Source organism: Synchiropus splendidus, chromosome 1, assembly GCF_027744825.2.
Source record: "Synchiropus splendidus isolate RoL2022-P1 chromosome 1, RoL_Sspl_1.0, whole genome shotgun sequence".
NCBI classification, from domain to species: Eukaryota; Metazoa; Chordata; class Actinopteri; order Syngnathiformes; family Callionymidae; genus Synchiropus; species Synchiropus splendidus.
In genome coordinates, this window is record NC_071334.1 from 33,551,280 (window position 1) to 33,565,960 (window position 14,681).

Consider the following 14,681-nt stretch of genomic DNA (forward strand, 5'->3'; position numbering starts at 1 on the left):
GGGCCGCATTTGGCCCCCGGGCCGGACTTTGGACATGTCTGGTCTAGAGCCAATGTCTGGTCAGAGGTGAGCCCAGAAGGAGTTTCCTGGAGCGCCGGGCTTGGGACACTCCCAGATCACAGAGTGTCACATGTCCCTCCATCTGAGTGTAAGTTGGTCCTGGAGATCAATGTGTGCCAACACACTGTCTGCTGAGGCGTCGAGTGACTTCCTGAGCTCATGAACCCGGGCCCCAGAGACTGAACTGTGAGCTGTGGTCCCTGGGCTCAGCGCGCCTTAAAAGCAAGTGTGTAATGCACCTGAACCCTGATTATTTCAGCTGATAGCACTTTCATTTTAATATAAATTTCATACAGAATCAGTTTTATCTTGTTTCACATGAACCGTATAGTTTTATTCTGCAAGGGATGTATACAATGACATACGATGACAATGACAACAGACAAGAAATATGCCGTGCATCTTGGCTCCAGAAATAAAACTGTTGTACAGGAATTGTAAGTACTTATGTGCATGTACTGTACCGACAGTGCTTTTGTGTACACATACCTATAAATACAGCGAGATTTTTATTTAAATTTTCAGAATAAAAAAAAAACTTCGTCTGAATATGTTTAAAAATATAATACTTATAATACTTGTTTTAGATTGAATATCAACTTTAAAAACATCTAGTATATATATATATATATATATATATATATATATATATATATATATATATATATATATGTGTATATATATATATATATATATATATATATATATATATTTTTTTTTTTTTTTTTTTTTTTTTTTTTTTTTTAGACATTGACACTGACTGTAGCACATGTATATAGACTTTTGATCGGTTTCTTGATGTTCTTGTAAGTTGCCGCTGGAGTGTGTTCTGGTCCTGTCGGTTCTGGAATCCGAGAGCTGCATTTGAATAGAAAGCGATCACCTGCCTCACACAAGCGCACGCACACACAAACACGCGCGCGCATCGTGCGGCTTCACGAGGAAAGAGAAAACAGCCGCTGGACTCGGATCTGCAGTTTTACCAGGCGAACCGAGGGGACACGAACCGGGACCTGCAGGACGATCCGCCGAGCCCTGGTTCTGACCGGGCATCAACGCGGTCCGCAGGTGGACCGGGTCTGGTACCGTGACGGTTCTGCGGTCGGCGAGTAAATAGAACGTGACCGGAATTCTGAATGATCTGACAGCTGGACGGGACCAGGTGAGGTGCGGCCGAGATGCGGGGTTTCGTTGGTCAGAGCCGGTGGGCGAAGGTGCACATGGAACCGCGGGACAAAGAACCGGGACAATTGCGGGATAGATGATCCGCAGCGTGCGCGTGCGTGTGAGAGTAATGACTGCAGTCCTTCACGCTCCGTCATCTGATGTTGACACGTGACTCCCCTTCACCTGTTCATATACATATGCGAGAGTGTAGGTGTGTGCCGGCGCGTGCACGTCCACATGTGGGGGGCGCGACGGCACGTGCGCGTGCGAGTGCTGAAACATCTGGGGTCGTTCCGCGCTCCGATTGGCTGAATCTTAATTGGCGTGAGTTCGATCTCGTGATCTTGTGTTGAATGATGAAGAGGAGGAGGAGGAGGAGGAAGAGGACGGCGGGAAATGAAGAGGACAGCCACCATGGTGGCGATGATGACTTAGTTTAGTGGTGGTGACGACGACGGGCGAGAGATGCATGATGCTGCTGGAGATGATGGAGTTGAAAGGGCTGTGGTCGTGGTGATGCTGATGAGTATTGTGGTGGTATAAATGTAGGTTTCTCTTGTGCTGGTTTCAATGGCAGGCGTCAATGGTGCAGATCATAGTAGCGATTGTGGTAGTGTGCTGGTGTGGTTGAAAAGGAGTTCTGTGGTGCTGCTGCTGATGAAGAAGAGGAGGGTGGTGGGGGAAAATGATCAAGATGGTTGCAGGTCCAGGGATTATGAGGATGGTTGTTTCGGTTCTGGTGCTATAGGTGATGTTTCGGGGTGGGAGTTGTTTGTGGTGGCTATTGGTGAGGAAGAGGTTGTGCTTCTGGAGATGAAGATGACCACTGTGGTGGTTTTCACAATGATGATCATGATGGTTGTGGTAGTATCAATGAAAGTACAGGCACTGATGATGGCTGCGGTGGCATTAACGCTACGATCATCATGGCAGTGTTGGTGATAAGAATGGCTGAGGATGTGATGAAGATGAAGAGGACCATGGTGTTGGCATGAATGAAAACAAGTTCTCCTGTGGTGGTGCTGATGAAGATGATGGTCGGGGTGGCATTAATGATATGAAGATCATGGTGGTAGTCCTGATGGTGTGGAGGGTCGTGGTGGGAGTGATGAGGAAGATGATTCCCATGAAGCTGTGTCGCTGATGAAGAATGTTGCTGTGGCATTCATGATGATGATGATGATGATGCCGACTGTGGTGGTGTTGGTGAGGAAGACCGCTGCCACGCTACTGAGGGTGACGACTGGTGGTGTAAATGAGTACTGAGTTCTGCAGTAGGACTAATGATGAAGATTATTGTGGATGTGATGAAGATGATGGTGACTCTACCTCCTGTACTTTTTATCACATCAGTTTGTGTATTGATCGACTGCTGTGTGTGTGTGTGTGTGTGTGCACAGTGCGACCAAGATGATGATGATGAGTCCGTCAGACAAGATGAAGAAGAAGCCACCCAAGGACAGTCTCACTCTGCTGCCATGTTTCTACTTTGTGGAGGTAACGGCTGCTCTCACACACGCACAACATTTTGCCCCCAATTATCTCCGGTGTTGCCATGGTAACGGTGCCACCAGAACAACGAGGCACAACCATCATTAAGTGCCGATCGCAACCATCCCATCCAACACACTTTCCTCCGATAATCTGATTGACCAGTCACTCGACCTGTGACCGTGAAGCTCCGCCAGATAAACCCCGACGTCTGGGCGTCCTGGATTATGACAGGGATGGCAAAAGGGAGCTGAGATGTTGTTCAGGGAGAGATTAGTCTGGAAGTGAGTTTGTTGGGAAGTGGAGCTCTAAACTGTCCTCAAAGAACCAGAACAGTCGCCTGATCCTCAAGAGATGTTACCAACTTCATCTGAAGTTGTGGGTAAGCGGCTGACCTCCATGTGTCTGCTTGATATATATATATATATATACACACACACACAACTGCATGGAAAAGAAGCAAGACTAACATCTCGAATATAACGCAGACTAATATGTCATTGTTGCCAATAAACCTTTTTAAACCTTCACCATCCAACGCTCCTTTTCATCACCGCCTCAATAACATATCTTCAATCCTTCCATCCGTTTTCTACCACTTATCTGATAATGTGACGCTGGGGCAGCAGTCGGCGCAAAGATGCCCACCGACTAGTGGAGTTGTTCCCAGGTCAATGCTGGGATAGGACCTCCCATGGCCCCAGATTTAGAGGAGATAAGGGTCAATCCAGTCAAGCCACTTACCTTTATGTGCCACCAGAGTTCTCAGCACAAAGGAACCACTCTTTCATCAGGGGTTCGGGTTTTACCATCTACGTGTGTCACTCAATGTCATGTGGTCTTTTTCGTCCAGCTGCCCATTGTGGCCTCCTCCATGGTGTCGCTCTACTTCCTGGAGCTGACTGACGTGGTGCAGCCGGCGCAGGTCGGCTTCCGCTGCCACGACCGCGACCTCAGCATGCCGTACGTGGACGGAGGAGACGAGTTGATCCCGCTGCTGATGCTGCTGAGCCTCGCCTTCGCAGGACCAGCTGCTTCGGTAACCATTGCAGATTGAGTCATCTTTCTGTCCTCAAAGACAACACTGCTCCTCTTCTGTCTCAGATCATGCTCGTGGAAGGCCTGATCTACTGCCTGCAGTCCAGACTGAAGCTGCGTCGACCTGAAGGAAGCATCAACGCTGGTGGCTGCAACTTCAACTCCTTCCTCAGGAGGACAGTTCGCTTTGTTGGTAAGACTTAAACCCTCCCTTTGTCTGCTTCCTACTCCTAAATCCTGCCGCCCCTGGTCAACCACCAGGTGTGCACGTGTTCGGCCTGTGTGCTACGGCACTGGTGACTGACATCATCCAGCTGTCTACCGGCTACCACGCGCCATTCTTCCTCACCGTCTGTAAACCCAACTACACCCAGCTAGGCATTTCCTGCGACAAGAACCCGTACATCACAAAAGACATCTGCGCTGGACATGACCAACACGCCATTATGGCCGCCAGGTGAGCTGACCATTTTTCGTGGCGTGTCCTCCCATAAATCAGGAAGTGCAGGCCAGTCTAGAACTCATTTAGTTTCCGATGAATGCATTCAGTACCTTTAGTTCCATAACCCGCATGCTGAGGGGGACAGAAGGTGCTTTCAACAGGATCCAAGCAAAGCCCCCGCCAAAAAAAAAGCGCTAGCTGATTCCTTTCCTCATTGTGGTGGAGACAAGATCCTCAACCACAAGTTGGAGACCCTGACTGCTTCAAAGGTCTAGGTTAATGGAGCTGCTGCCCTCTGGACGTCCATGATCATCTGCAGTGCCTTCTGAGGGTTCATGTAGTTCTCGGTTCCCTGAGGTCACCAGCATCATAATGAAGAAGACTTGCTTTGGTGGAAGACTGTAGTGAAGTTCAAGAACCTAATATTGATGTTTTAAACTCTGCTTTGTTACAGAAAAACATTTCCTTCTCAACACGCAACTCTCTCTGCCTTTGCTGCGGTGTATGTTTCTGTAAGTTGAACCTTGAAATTATTCCAAGAAGCAGAAGGAGTTTTGAAACCACGGTGCTGTCAGTAGATTGAGCTACCCTCTCTGTTATCTCCGCAGATGTATTTCAACTCCACCATTTCGGACAGCACCAAGCTGCTCAAGCCAGTGCTGGTGTTTGCGTTTGCCATTGCGGCGGTCCTGACGGGTCTGACTCAGATAACGCAGCACCGCAGCCACCCCATGGATGTGTACGTGGGCTTTCTCATCGGAGCATTCATCGCCGCCTACCTGGTGCGTTTTGCGCACGGTTTCTCTCTCAGTCAAGATGTCCATCTGCTGCTGGTTCGCACTCACTGTGTTGTCATGGAGATATTTTTTGTTGCCGTCACTATGACGACAGAAGAGCCTGAAATTTCTGCTTCTCTTTCTTGAAGGGCATCCGGGAAATTAGGTGACTGTGCAACTGCCACTAATCTTAGTTATTAAAAAGCAACGTTAGAGCCAGTTGCTAATGTTGCAGGTTAAACTTGTTGTACCAGCGCTTACGTCCAGTTCAGACGCTAACACATTTGATTTTGCTTTTCCAGGCTTTCCATGCTGTTGCCAACTTCAAATCCTCTGACGATGTTGCACCCCCACCCGCGCCCTCTCCCCCAAAAGAGGATCCGCTCCGAGCACTGACGGAGCGCGGCCACGATTCGGTTTACAACAAGGGTCCTGCCTCCGCCTCTGAAAGCAACGATGAGATATCATCAGCCCCGGCACCGATGGACAGACTGGAGGGTTTGGGGCCTCTGCAGAGGGAAAAGGCCTCCATGGGTAGCCTGAAGAGAGCCAGCGTGGATGTAGAGCTTCTGGCTCCCCGCAGCCCGATGGGGAAGGAAACTATGCTGACCTTTAGTAACACACTACCTCGGGCCTCGATGAATGTCAACGGAGGGCTCGGTGAAGGTTCCGGCTCAAGTGATCAAGTCCAGCCTGTACAGCCCGTCCAGCCGGTACAGCCTGTACAGAGGCGTTTAAAAGCCGTTCAAGTCCCGATGGACCCAATGAGGTCTCAGCAGTTGATGTCAGAATGGAAACAGAAGTCATTGGAGATGAGAGGACAAAGCCCCCGAGAGGATACTGAGCGAGAGGCCAGTGAGGACGGCTCAGAGAGGAGCTCGGTCACCACTGATGACGGAGGATCACAGGCCCCCATATATCAGCCGTCTGTCCATTCAAATAGAGGGACCTCCAGTCGAAACCCAACTCCTCCACCTGGACCAAAACCGGTGGCTGTGGCCACTCCAAGACCCCCTCAAATCCCTGAGGCAGGACCCCCTCCAGTCTCACCAAAGAGTGCAGTAACCCGTGCAAAGTGGCTAGCCATCCGGGAAAAGACGGCGGGGGATTCCTCTTCCCGTGGGGCCACCACTCAACCACGACTCATGCAGGTTATTGCCATGTCCAAGCAACAAGGCCTCCTGCCATCTCAATCTTCGGGCGAGAAGTCCTCAGAGTCCACCTCCACTGGGTCTGGAACCTCCTCCAGTGCTGACTCCCCTCATTACCGCCAAACATCAGAGCAGCAGCGGGAAGGATCAATTGTTACTGTGGATGCCCACGCTCCCCACCATCCCGTCGTCCAAGTACCGGCCCCGCCTCAAGCCCCACCCCTTGCTGGGAACGGTAACCCGTGGGAGTGGGCCGGTGCGTCCAATGGAGGCGACCAACGCGACACCTACGACCTCAACAGCCATCACAGAGGGGACTCAGCGGCCCACGGTAGCAGCTTCCGTCCACAGAGGTCCGCATCGCCTCGCTTCATTGGTGAGGCTGACCTAGCCCAACACTCGATCCACACTCAGATGGAGATCTCTGCAGAAGCACAGCGGAGGGAAATGGCCATGAGACGCAAGACGGCCCTAGTCCTTTTGGATCGAGAGATTCGCAATCATAACGAACAGGAGAACTATTACAAAAGCCTTCAAGGACGGCGATTCAAGGATTAGTCTCTTACCCTTTTGAAACAAACGCCTTATTTGAAACTGGTCCGTAAAGCACAGCAGAAGCAGTGAAGTCCAAATGCTCCGAAGGGATCCACCCAGGAAGCTCCAGCCATACATACGCTTTGAGGCTCAATGGCCTTCTCACGCATCAGATGTCCTGCTCAGTCCCAGTCATCTTGAGCGACAGCTGAGGTGAGGGCTGGTTGATTGTATATATATATATTACCACACGTACTGTAATTACCTCAGACTCTCTCATCTGCACAGCAATCATGATGTATAAAAAGATTAGAATAGTAAGCTCCAGTCCAGCCACTGCACCGGCATTTACGTTGAAGTTGAGCGGCGGGAAATCAGGATGGCCTGTTGATCGCTGTTCCATTGCAGTCTACATTTCAAACTCAGGCCAACAAAGCGCCATGCTAACGTAGACAAATTGCTCTTTTGGTGGCCCAAGCTGCCTTTGCTCTGTGTCGCTAACCTTTGCTCTTTACAAGCGCAAGCATGGGATTGACTCTAAATGTTGTTTCAATGCCAGAGGAAGAGTTATTTGCGACTCTAAATTCTCGCACGTTTTACTGAGGTATAGCTGAAGGTGGAGGCCAGGGCAACCCTTCCTCCCGTAGCCTCCTTCTCAGAGAATACTGAGGAGTTTAGGTGAGCTCGCTAGCGTGTCCTGGGCTTTTCCTGCGGACTAGTCGGCCAGGAAATGGAGCACTTTGTCTTTTGGCTCAGCTCTTTCTTCAGGCCGATACTGAATTTCCATGGCTCTGTTAATGTGTGTGAACTGGCTACTGTACTTGAGATTGATTACTTGGATCTCAGATCCAAAACCGTCGTGAGAACCTCTACAAATTAGTTATCGGATACTTTTATTCCTGAGATTCATTATACAAAAAAAACAGGGAACGATAAATCAATGAGCATCGCGGTCATCCAAACTTGTATGGAGCAACACAACATTCTCACGGATGACACTGGAGTCTGGACAACAACCAATGGAAGGCACTTGAAGACTCCAGTCTGAAACAACGTCTGGAATTCTGCATCTGGGGAAGTGACTGGGGATCCCCCTAGAGGTACCCTGCTGATACTACACTGACTGTATAATACCAGAGTGTGTCATTGCCTCTCTGTTGTGATGGCTCGGTTGCTATGGTGAGTAGCATGTTTGTTCGTGCGTCTCTGGTGGGGACGTCTGGTGTGGAGTATTTTCGTTACTGTGTGAATCGGATTCTGTGTGTTGATTCAGGATGGCCTGATGTGAAGTTCAGTAAGATACTTCAGATGTGACAGTCACTCCCTCATCAGGTCTGAGGAGGTGAAGCGCCATGTAGACAAGTCCATGTCAAACTAGTCCTATTGCTGCTGGTTGTAAAAGTTGGGAGATGCATTTGTTTTAAGTTATTATACTCTGTGTTCAGGTGACACATATTCATGTGTTTGGATGAAAATCGTTGACATTGTTGATGTCTGTTTGCTGTAAAACATCACGTCCCTTGGCAAAGCTTGGACTCTATGATCTTGGTTTATCACAGCATGCATTTTGAGTCCGAGGCCACCTGGCATAGCGCTTCACACACAGGCTATGAGCGAACGCAAGTGTCAAATATAGACCAGTTCGCAATGCCAAAACGTGCACACACTTTCTGGTGATGGAAGCATCTTCTAGCTCCGCCTACATAGATCTGTAAGTGGACGTTTCTACAAACACTTTTCAGTGCTAAATATTACAGTGTGGTTGGTTGTCATATTCAGAACTGTGGACTTAAGTTCAACTGCTGCATATTTGGCCCCTTGCCGACATGATTCATGCATTCACAGATGTTACCCACACACTTCTTACGCTCCCGCCAGGTGAAAGAGGAAAGTAACAAAAAAGCTTGAGCACCTGGTTGTTTAAGCAGCAGTGTTGTTGTTTGTTTACAAGCAACCAAAGAAATCACAGACAGCAATGCTCTAAACTTTCTGACAGAAATAACTATCACCAATAACAACAGAATCAAAAGTGGCTCTTGAAGCAAACCACGAAGCAGTTGAGATCTCAAATCAAACCACTACACACACGTTTCTAGTGTTGGACTCGCATTCATCACTTCTAATCTCTGAACGCTGAACAACACTACACTTGTTTGCACTTTAATTATGCCTCAGCATACTTTATTTTAGTTACAGAGAGGTCCACCTTACGCCTGTTGGGGGTGCACAAACACGTGAGATGAAACTGTTTTTCAGTAATCAACACTGACATTAACATGATTGTCAAAGTATGATAAGCAATGAATAGAATCCATATCCGCAAAGGAGAAGTAGGAGGAGCAACCTTTGTTTCACGTGTTGCCATGGTGAATGTAATCTGTGCAGATCAGAGTTGGACAACCCGCAAGTCCGGTTTTCTCACTGGCCTTGGTTAACAAGGTAAGGGTGAGAGCCACATATGGTGCTACAAATACCAAGTGGCATCTACATTAAAGTTGTGATGAGAACTTCCGATTCTCAACCATGCATCCCAACCACGCTGCTTGGAACATTGCACAGGAGGAGAAACAGATGTGTCAACATGCGAAGTGGAAGGCTGTACACTTGAAAATAGTAGCTATTGCTCATGTCTTGGAATGACATACCAAAACACTTGTAGCACAGAGAAGAGTAAAGCAGCTGCTTTAGACTCAAAACGGAACACACAAAACAGGCGCATACGAGGGCAGAGAGGATGATAATAATCTCCCAATACTCCCGTCATGAGTCGCTCAGACTGTTCACTTAGGTTTAGTTTAGCCTCAGCACTCGCAGCACAACTGACACGACTAGGACAATAAAGAAATGCCACAAAAATCCAAGGAACTGTATATTCAGGTCAAGGTCAGTGAGGATATCTGGAGTGGAAGTGCACACAAGACTCAGTGTGTGGGTTGGTCTCTGACAGTCCTAATCGGGGAGTGACTGGATCAGAAACGTTCACCTGCTGTTGCTGTTGCCGTGTCTGTGTCGTTGCATGTGTGTCGACCTGAAACAATGTGTCTTCTCCCACACGCCGGGATTCAAAAGAGCAGGGGAAGAGAACAGATCTCACCTGAATGTGTAAACCATCAACCATCCTGAAGCTGTACATTTTGTCCATGAAAATGTAAAAAGAAATTGTTGCTGCTATCGAAACGTGTGTTGATGGAGGACGGTGCTGCATGCCCCAATTAAATCTTCTCGATCCAGAAGGTATCTGCTGCCAGTTTTATTTCTGTTTCAAACACTCTGGGCGAACAGATCCGCTGTGACTCAGCGCCACAGAAGACGAGAGGAGCACAGACCAGCCCTCGAGTGAAGAGATCGAACAGAGGCTGCCAAACATACTACAGCTTTTCACCAGAGGAATTATTAAAATGACTGGTGGTTTCTGCGAGTCGTGGCTGGATGGAACAGTTGGCGTTTTGTCAGCCGTCTATAGAAATCAAGACCCACCTGTTCACCAAAACAACACATTTTCACGCTCACACTTTTCAGTGTCGATTCTTAGTTTTTGCCATCTATAGTCCTCATCACTCCTCGCCAAACCATTGTTTCAACCAATCAGAGAGGCCGATCTGAAACAGCGCTGTTTCTGATTTTGTATGTAAAGAGATGTTAGCTTTCATTGTTACATTTATTCATTTGTGTTTGTCTCACTGTGTGTGTGTGGGCTTTGGTTCAGGGCCGTGGTTCAGGTGAAGCCATGTGTTTTGGATGGTTACGTTCAGGGTGAGAGGCCGGGGAAAGCATCATGGCAATGAGAGGTCCTCACAAGAATAGTGAAACAAGCATGTTTGTGGGTTAGAACTTCAAAATACCTAGGTCACTTTAGTTAGGTTAAAGTTTGTTTTGGGTCCTGGTTAAGGTTAACTATTTATTTTAGATAGGTTTATGATGAGAGGCTGGGGAAAGCATGAAAGTCATTGAAACGTCCTCATAGGTGTGTGAGATTTGTGTGTATGTTTGCAAGTGTCTCTGTGAGTGGAATGTGGTGTGACCATTTTAAGCTGTGTTTTGTTGTGTATTCGCGTGTACGTATTTTGTCCCTGAGAGTCTGTTTCTCAGCAAAACATCTCAAGAATGAGACGGCGAAGATTCTGGACCTGACAAGTGAAACGAGTTAACTAGTCATACAGAGTTCAATATAACAGTCTCAAAGAGCTCCTCGCTACCTGTCAGCTCTACATGATCTTCTTCCACTGACAACTGAAGCGGACTGAGGACTGAAAAGCTCACGGCGACAAACTCAATAGCTGAGTGGGATCGAGGCTACTCTCTGTGTGGAACCATGATCTGTGACCCACCATTGCTGAATCCAGGTTTGGCAACAACTAGTTTCACATCAAGAGCTGCTGTTGTGGGAGTGTTGAAAAGTTTTCCTTCCCATGATGTTCAGCTCTCTTAAACCGCAGCATGGTCACTAGTTCATCACAGGACAGACAACCAACACACCTGCTGACAACTTGCTCATTTCAATAGAGTGGATTATTGACCAGTCCTGCCACATTTGTTCAAACATCCTTATCTACCAGTTTCTTGCGGGCTCACAGTCCCTCATACACTAACCGAAACAACAGATTTTAAACATGCTCTAAATGGCAATATCTCTGTTAGCTTAAAGCTAACTTTAATGGAAATTTCTAGTGGTGCGCTTATGGCTTTAGCAATTACAATCCCAACTTGTTTCTTTGATGAACAAAATAAAGATGTGTTTCAACGACACACAACATGGTTCCTATATTGATGTGTATTCCTGTGCTGCAGGGATGCTTGTTGTTTGGCCAGTGGAGTAAAACAAAAGTTTGAACTTGTTTTCCAAATGTATTTTTGGCTGCTGTCAATTAAGAATTATTTTTATCATGACCCTTGACCTTGAGTTAGAGCGGTGCACTATAACACACAGTGGCAGACCGGCTGTGTTTTATTCAGTCAAGGCAGAATGTCTGGATCGGTGCACCTTCAGGGACCTTTGAGTTAATGAAAATCCTGCAGAGCCTAAGAGCCGCCCGCCACGGAGGAGACTGCGTCCTCAACACGTCAACATTAAAGGAGAACACGCAGAACTAATTGGAGAATTAATCAAAGCACCCGTGGAGCGTGAAACTCAACACTTCTGGCCAGAACATGCATGTCGCATGAACTCTGCTGCTCATGCAGTTTCCACAGCAACGCTGAAGATGCCGTCCAGATAAGAGCTCCGACACAGACACACACATTCGCCCACTCACTCACATCGTCTCCCCAAAAATAAAATACATTTATGTTTCCCATCACCTTGCTACTCATAACACGTCATCTTTGTGTGTTGGTGCCTGTCGAAAGCGCTATGAGCGTTCACACCGAACATGAAGTGGCATCTTAATGCGTCCCCTATTGTTTGCTGATGTGTTTAGTGTTCAGACACTAAATGCACAGGGTTTATTTACTGCGGGAGTATTGCAATAAAAGCCCCACAAAAATACTCTACATCGCCATCTCTGAGTCCATGGATCCTCCGGAGGAGCTACCGAAGTGCGTTCAGAACAGCAGGGGGCAGAAGTGAGGGACATCGCCGAAAAGTAGCAATTTGTGATGGGTGGGAAAAGAGGAGAGAATCAGAGATGGATCAGGCTCTTGTCTTTGTTTGTTGCTTGAGCATTACAATGCCACCTGCAGGCCTGGCACATGTAGTTGTGTGGACGCCTGAAGCGACTCCATTTTTATAGAGAACGTTTTGATATCAGCCAAGAAAGCTGTAGTGGCATTTCATTGGTTCCTCTTGTGCCTTTTTATCTTTCCTTATGTCAGCTTTTACAGTGAACTCATATCCTATCATGTTGACAGTGCTAGTCGGGTGTGACCATCCCTCTGGTCCTCCCATGTCTTAAGCTGTCGAAGAACAGTGCAGTTCTACACAGACGGGTTTGGACCTTGTATGAGGTGCTTTGACCCACCACACAAAGACCTCACTAGATGGTGATCAGCCTCTGGTTCTCTAACCATCACCAGGCTCTTCGATCTGAACGCACAGCGATGATCACACACCAGAACCCCTGTCCTCCAGTTAGATGTTAGTGATCACCAGGGTCAGGTCGGAGAGATAGATGTTTTTTCATTGTTGAAACTCATGTACATGTGAGACTCTTCCTTCAGTTCAGTTGGACCTCATGAACCAGTGAACACTGCCAGTCTGTTTCCAGTCGCAACATTGAAGAGTCAGGTTTTCACCCACAGTGAAGAACACTAACGCAGGAGGGTCGGCTGGTCACGCCAGCAGATCGTAAAACTCACGAGAGACATCTGAGTATTCACAGTTGTAGTGAGCCGTGTGGCCCCAACCTCAGTGATGAAATCATCAGTGTGTAGTTGTGACTCTCAACTTCATCACCCGGCACTGAGTTCAACATGGTCCACGCATGAAAATCAAGTTATGAGGTCTACCTGCTCCCTGGATGGCTTCTATGTGGATGTTGGAGAGCAGGACCTTTTCAGCCACAGCCCTGTCTTTGACTGCGAGAGTGAGTCAACTCTGATGTTTTAAATCTTAAAAGCATATGGACACATTTTTGTTACAGCTTTGTCAGCGTTACATGCCACTTCCTGTTAGCTTTATTAGATGTGGCGCATCAGAGGTGCTGGAAATGAAGAAGGGAAGAGACACATTTAAGTAAAATTCAAGCAAAAAAAAAAAAAAGTTTGGCCAGTCCTAACAAGTTTAACCCAGGATTTGAGGATGAAGACCAAAATACCAGTGTCATTAAAATTAGGTTTAGGTCTGGTTCAGAGCCCTGGTTAAGATTAGCCATTTGTTTTGGATTGTTAGGTTTAGAATGAGAGGCTGGGGAAAGCATTATGGTAGTGAATGGTCCCCACAAAACCTAAGTACAAACGTATGTGTGTCTGTCTTCAAAAGTAAAGTGGTGTGAAAAAGTGTGCGGGAAACAATGTGAACATACAAACCCTTCAGTAAAATTTTAAAAATGGCCTCCATCCTTTCTTTTCATGATAAAAACCTTAATTTAAAAAATACTGTTTTCTTGTGTTAGCTTTGACTAATTTTTAAATTAGTTTGATGATCTGAAACATTTAAGTGTAACAAACGTAAAAAAAATAATGGGAAATCGTGGCGATGGCAATACTTTTTCACAGCAATGTATGAGCGCGTGGGTGCATTTGTGTGTGTGGTGCATCTGCTTTACTGGTTGTTTAGAAGTCTGAGTGTGCATGCGTCAGTGTATCATATGTACGTGTGCCTAAGTGAGGCTTCCTGGAGCGGCTCTAGCTCCTGATGTCATCTACACCTGTGGCACCCGCCTGGACCAGAACTGGACTGACCCGGACCATCACTGTCCTCTCAGAGCAGGTAGAATTTATACACACACACATATCTAATCTCCTTCCTCCCTCTCGTTTTTTCTATTTCCTGGAGGCCATCCAACAGCCAGGCTGTTACCATGGAAACAGCAACCAGGAATGTGTGTATGTGAAGCAATTTATCATTTTCTCTGCTCCGTGTGTGTTTAGGATTTTACATGTGCCATTCCGGAAGACACGTCCCAGAGATTCTGCCACTGAAGATGATCAATAGGTGTGACTAGTAGCAATATCACCCGCATTTATCGCCTCTTGGTGCAACACTGTAAACACATGCTGCCCCCTATTGGCTATCCGTGTCGTTACATCTCCAGCACACGGACAATTTTCAGTCTTTTCATGTAAAATTTTTGTATTTTTTATTTTTGCGATGGATACAGTTTTTATCAATCGTCAAGTTCATTAAAAAATGTCCCCCTCTGTTCCTTTCCTGTCCCTTCCATCACCTCCGTTATTGTCGTTGTTTTCTTTTTTTTTTTAACAATGTAGCTTAACTTTATTCATTCCTTAATACATTTTTTTCCACTAAAATATTTCCTTCTTGCTTCTACTTCCGACCACAATCAAAACAAAAGGTGACCGTCTGAAAAGGCCCACGGAATTATCGAAAAACTTTTTAGTCAGATTTGAGCCAGATTTTAAAAA

At 46.9% G+C, this 14,681-nt stretch overlaps 1 protein-coding gene across 1 annotated transcript; it reads left to right on the plus strand.

Moving 5' to 3' along the window:
• Positions 1 to 903: 903 nt before the first annotated feature.
• Positions 904 to 9,916, plus strand: plppr3b (phospholipid phosphatase related 3b). The gene is made up of 8 exons (XM_053854325.1): positions 904 to 1,222; positions 2,628 to 2,724; positions 3,572 to 3,757; positions 3,823 to 3,949; positions 4,018 to 4,213; positions 4,653 to 4,710; positions 4,807 to 4,980; positions 5,277 to 9,916. The coding sequence occupies exons 2-8, from the start codon at positions 2,638 to 2,640 to the stop codon at positions 6,681 to 6,683; spliced, it is 2,235 nt and encodes a 744-aa protein (XP_053710300.1). The 5' UTR covers positions 904 to 1,222; positions 2,628 to 2,637; the 3' UTR covers positions 6,684 to 9,916.
• Positions 9,917 to 14,681: the final 4,765 nt, after the last annotated feature.

Coding starts and splice junctions, on each gene's coding strand:
- plppr3b (XM_053854325.1), top strand. CDS start 2,638: ATGATGATGATGAGTCCGTCAGACAAGATGAAGAAGAAGCCACCCAAG. Junction 2,725..3,571: donor CATGTTTCTACTTTGTGGAG/GTAACGGCTGCT, acceptor TTTTTCGTCCAG/CTGCCCATTGTGGCCTCCTC. Junction 3,758..3,822: donor TCGCAGGACCAGCTGCTTCG/GTAACCATTGCA, acceptor CTTCTGTCTCAG/ATCATGCTCGTGGAAGGCCT.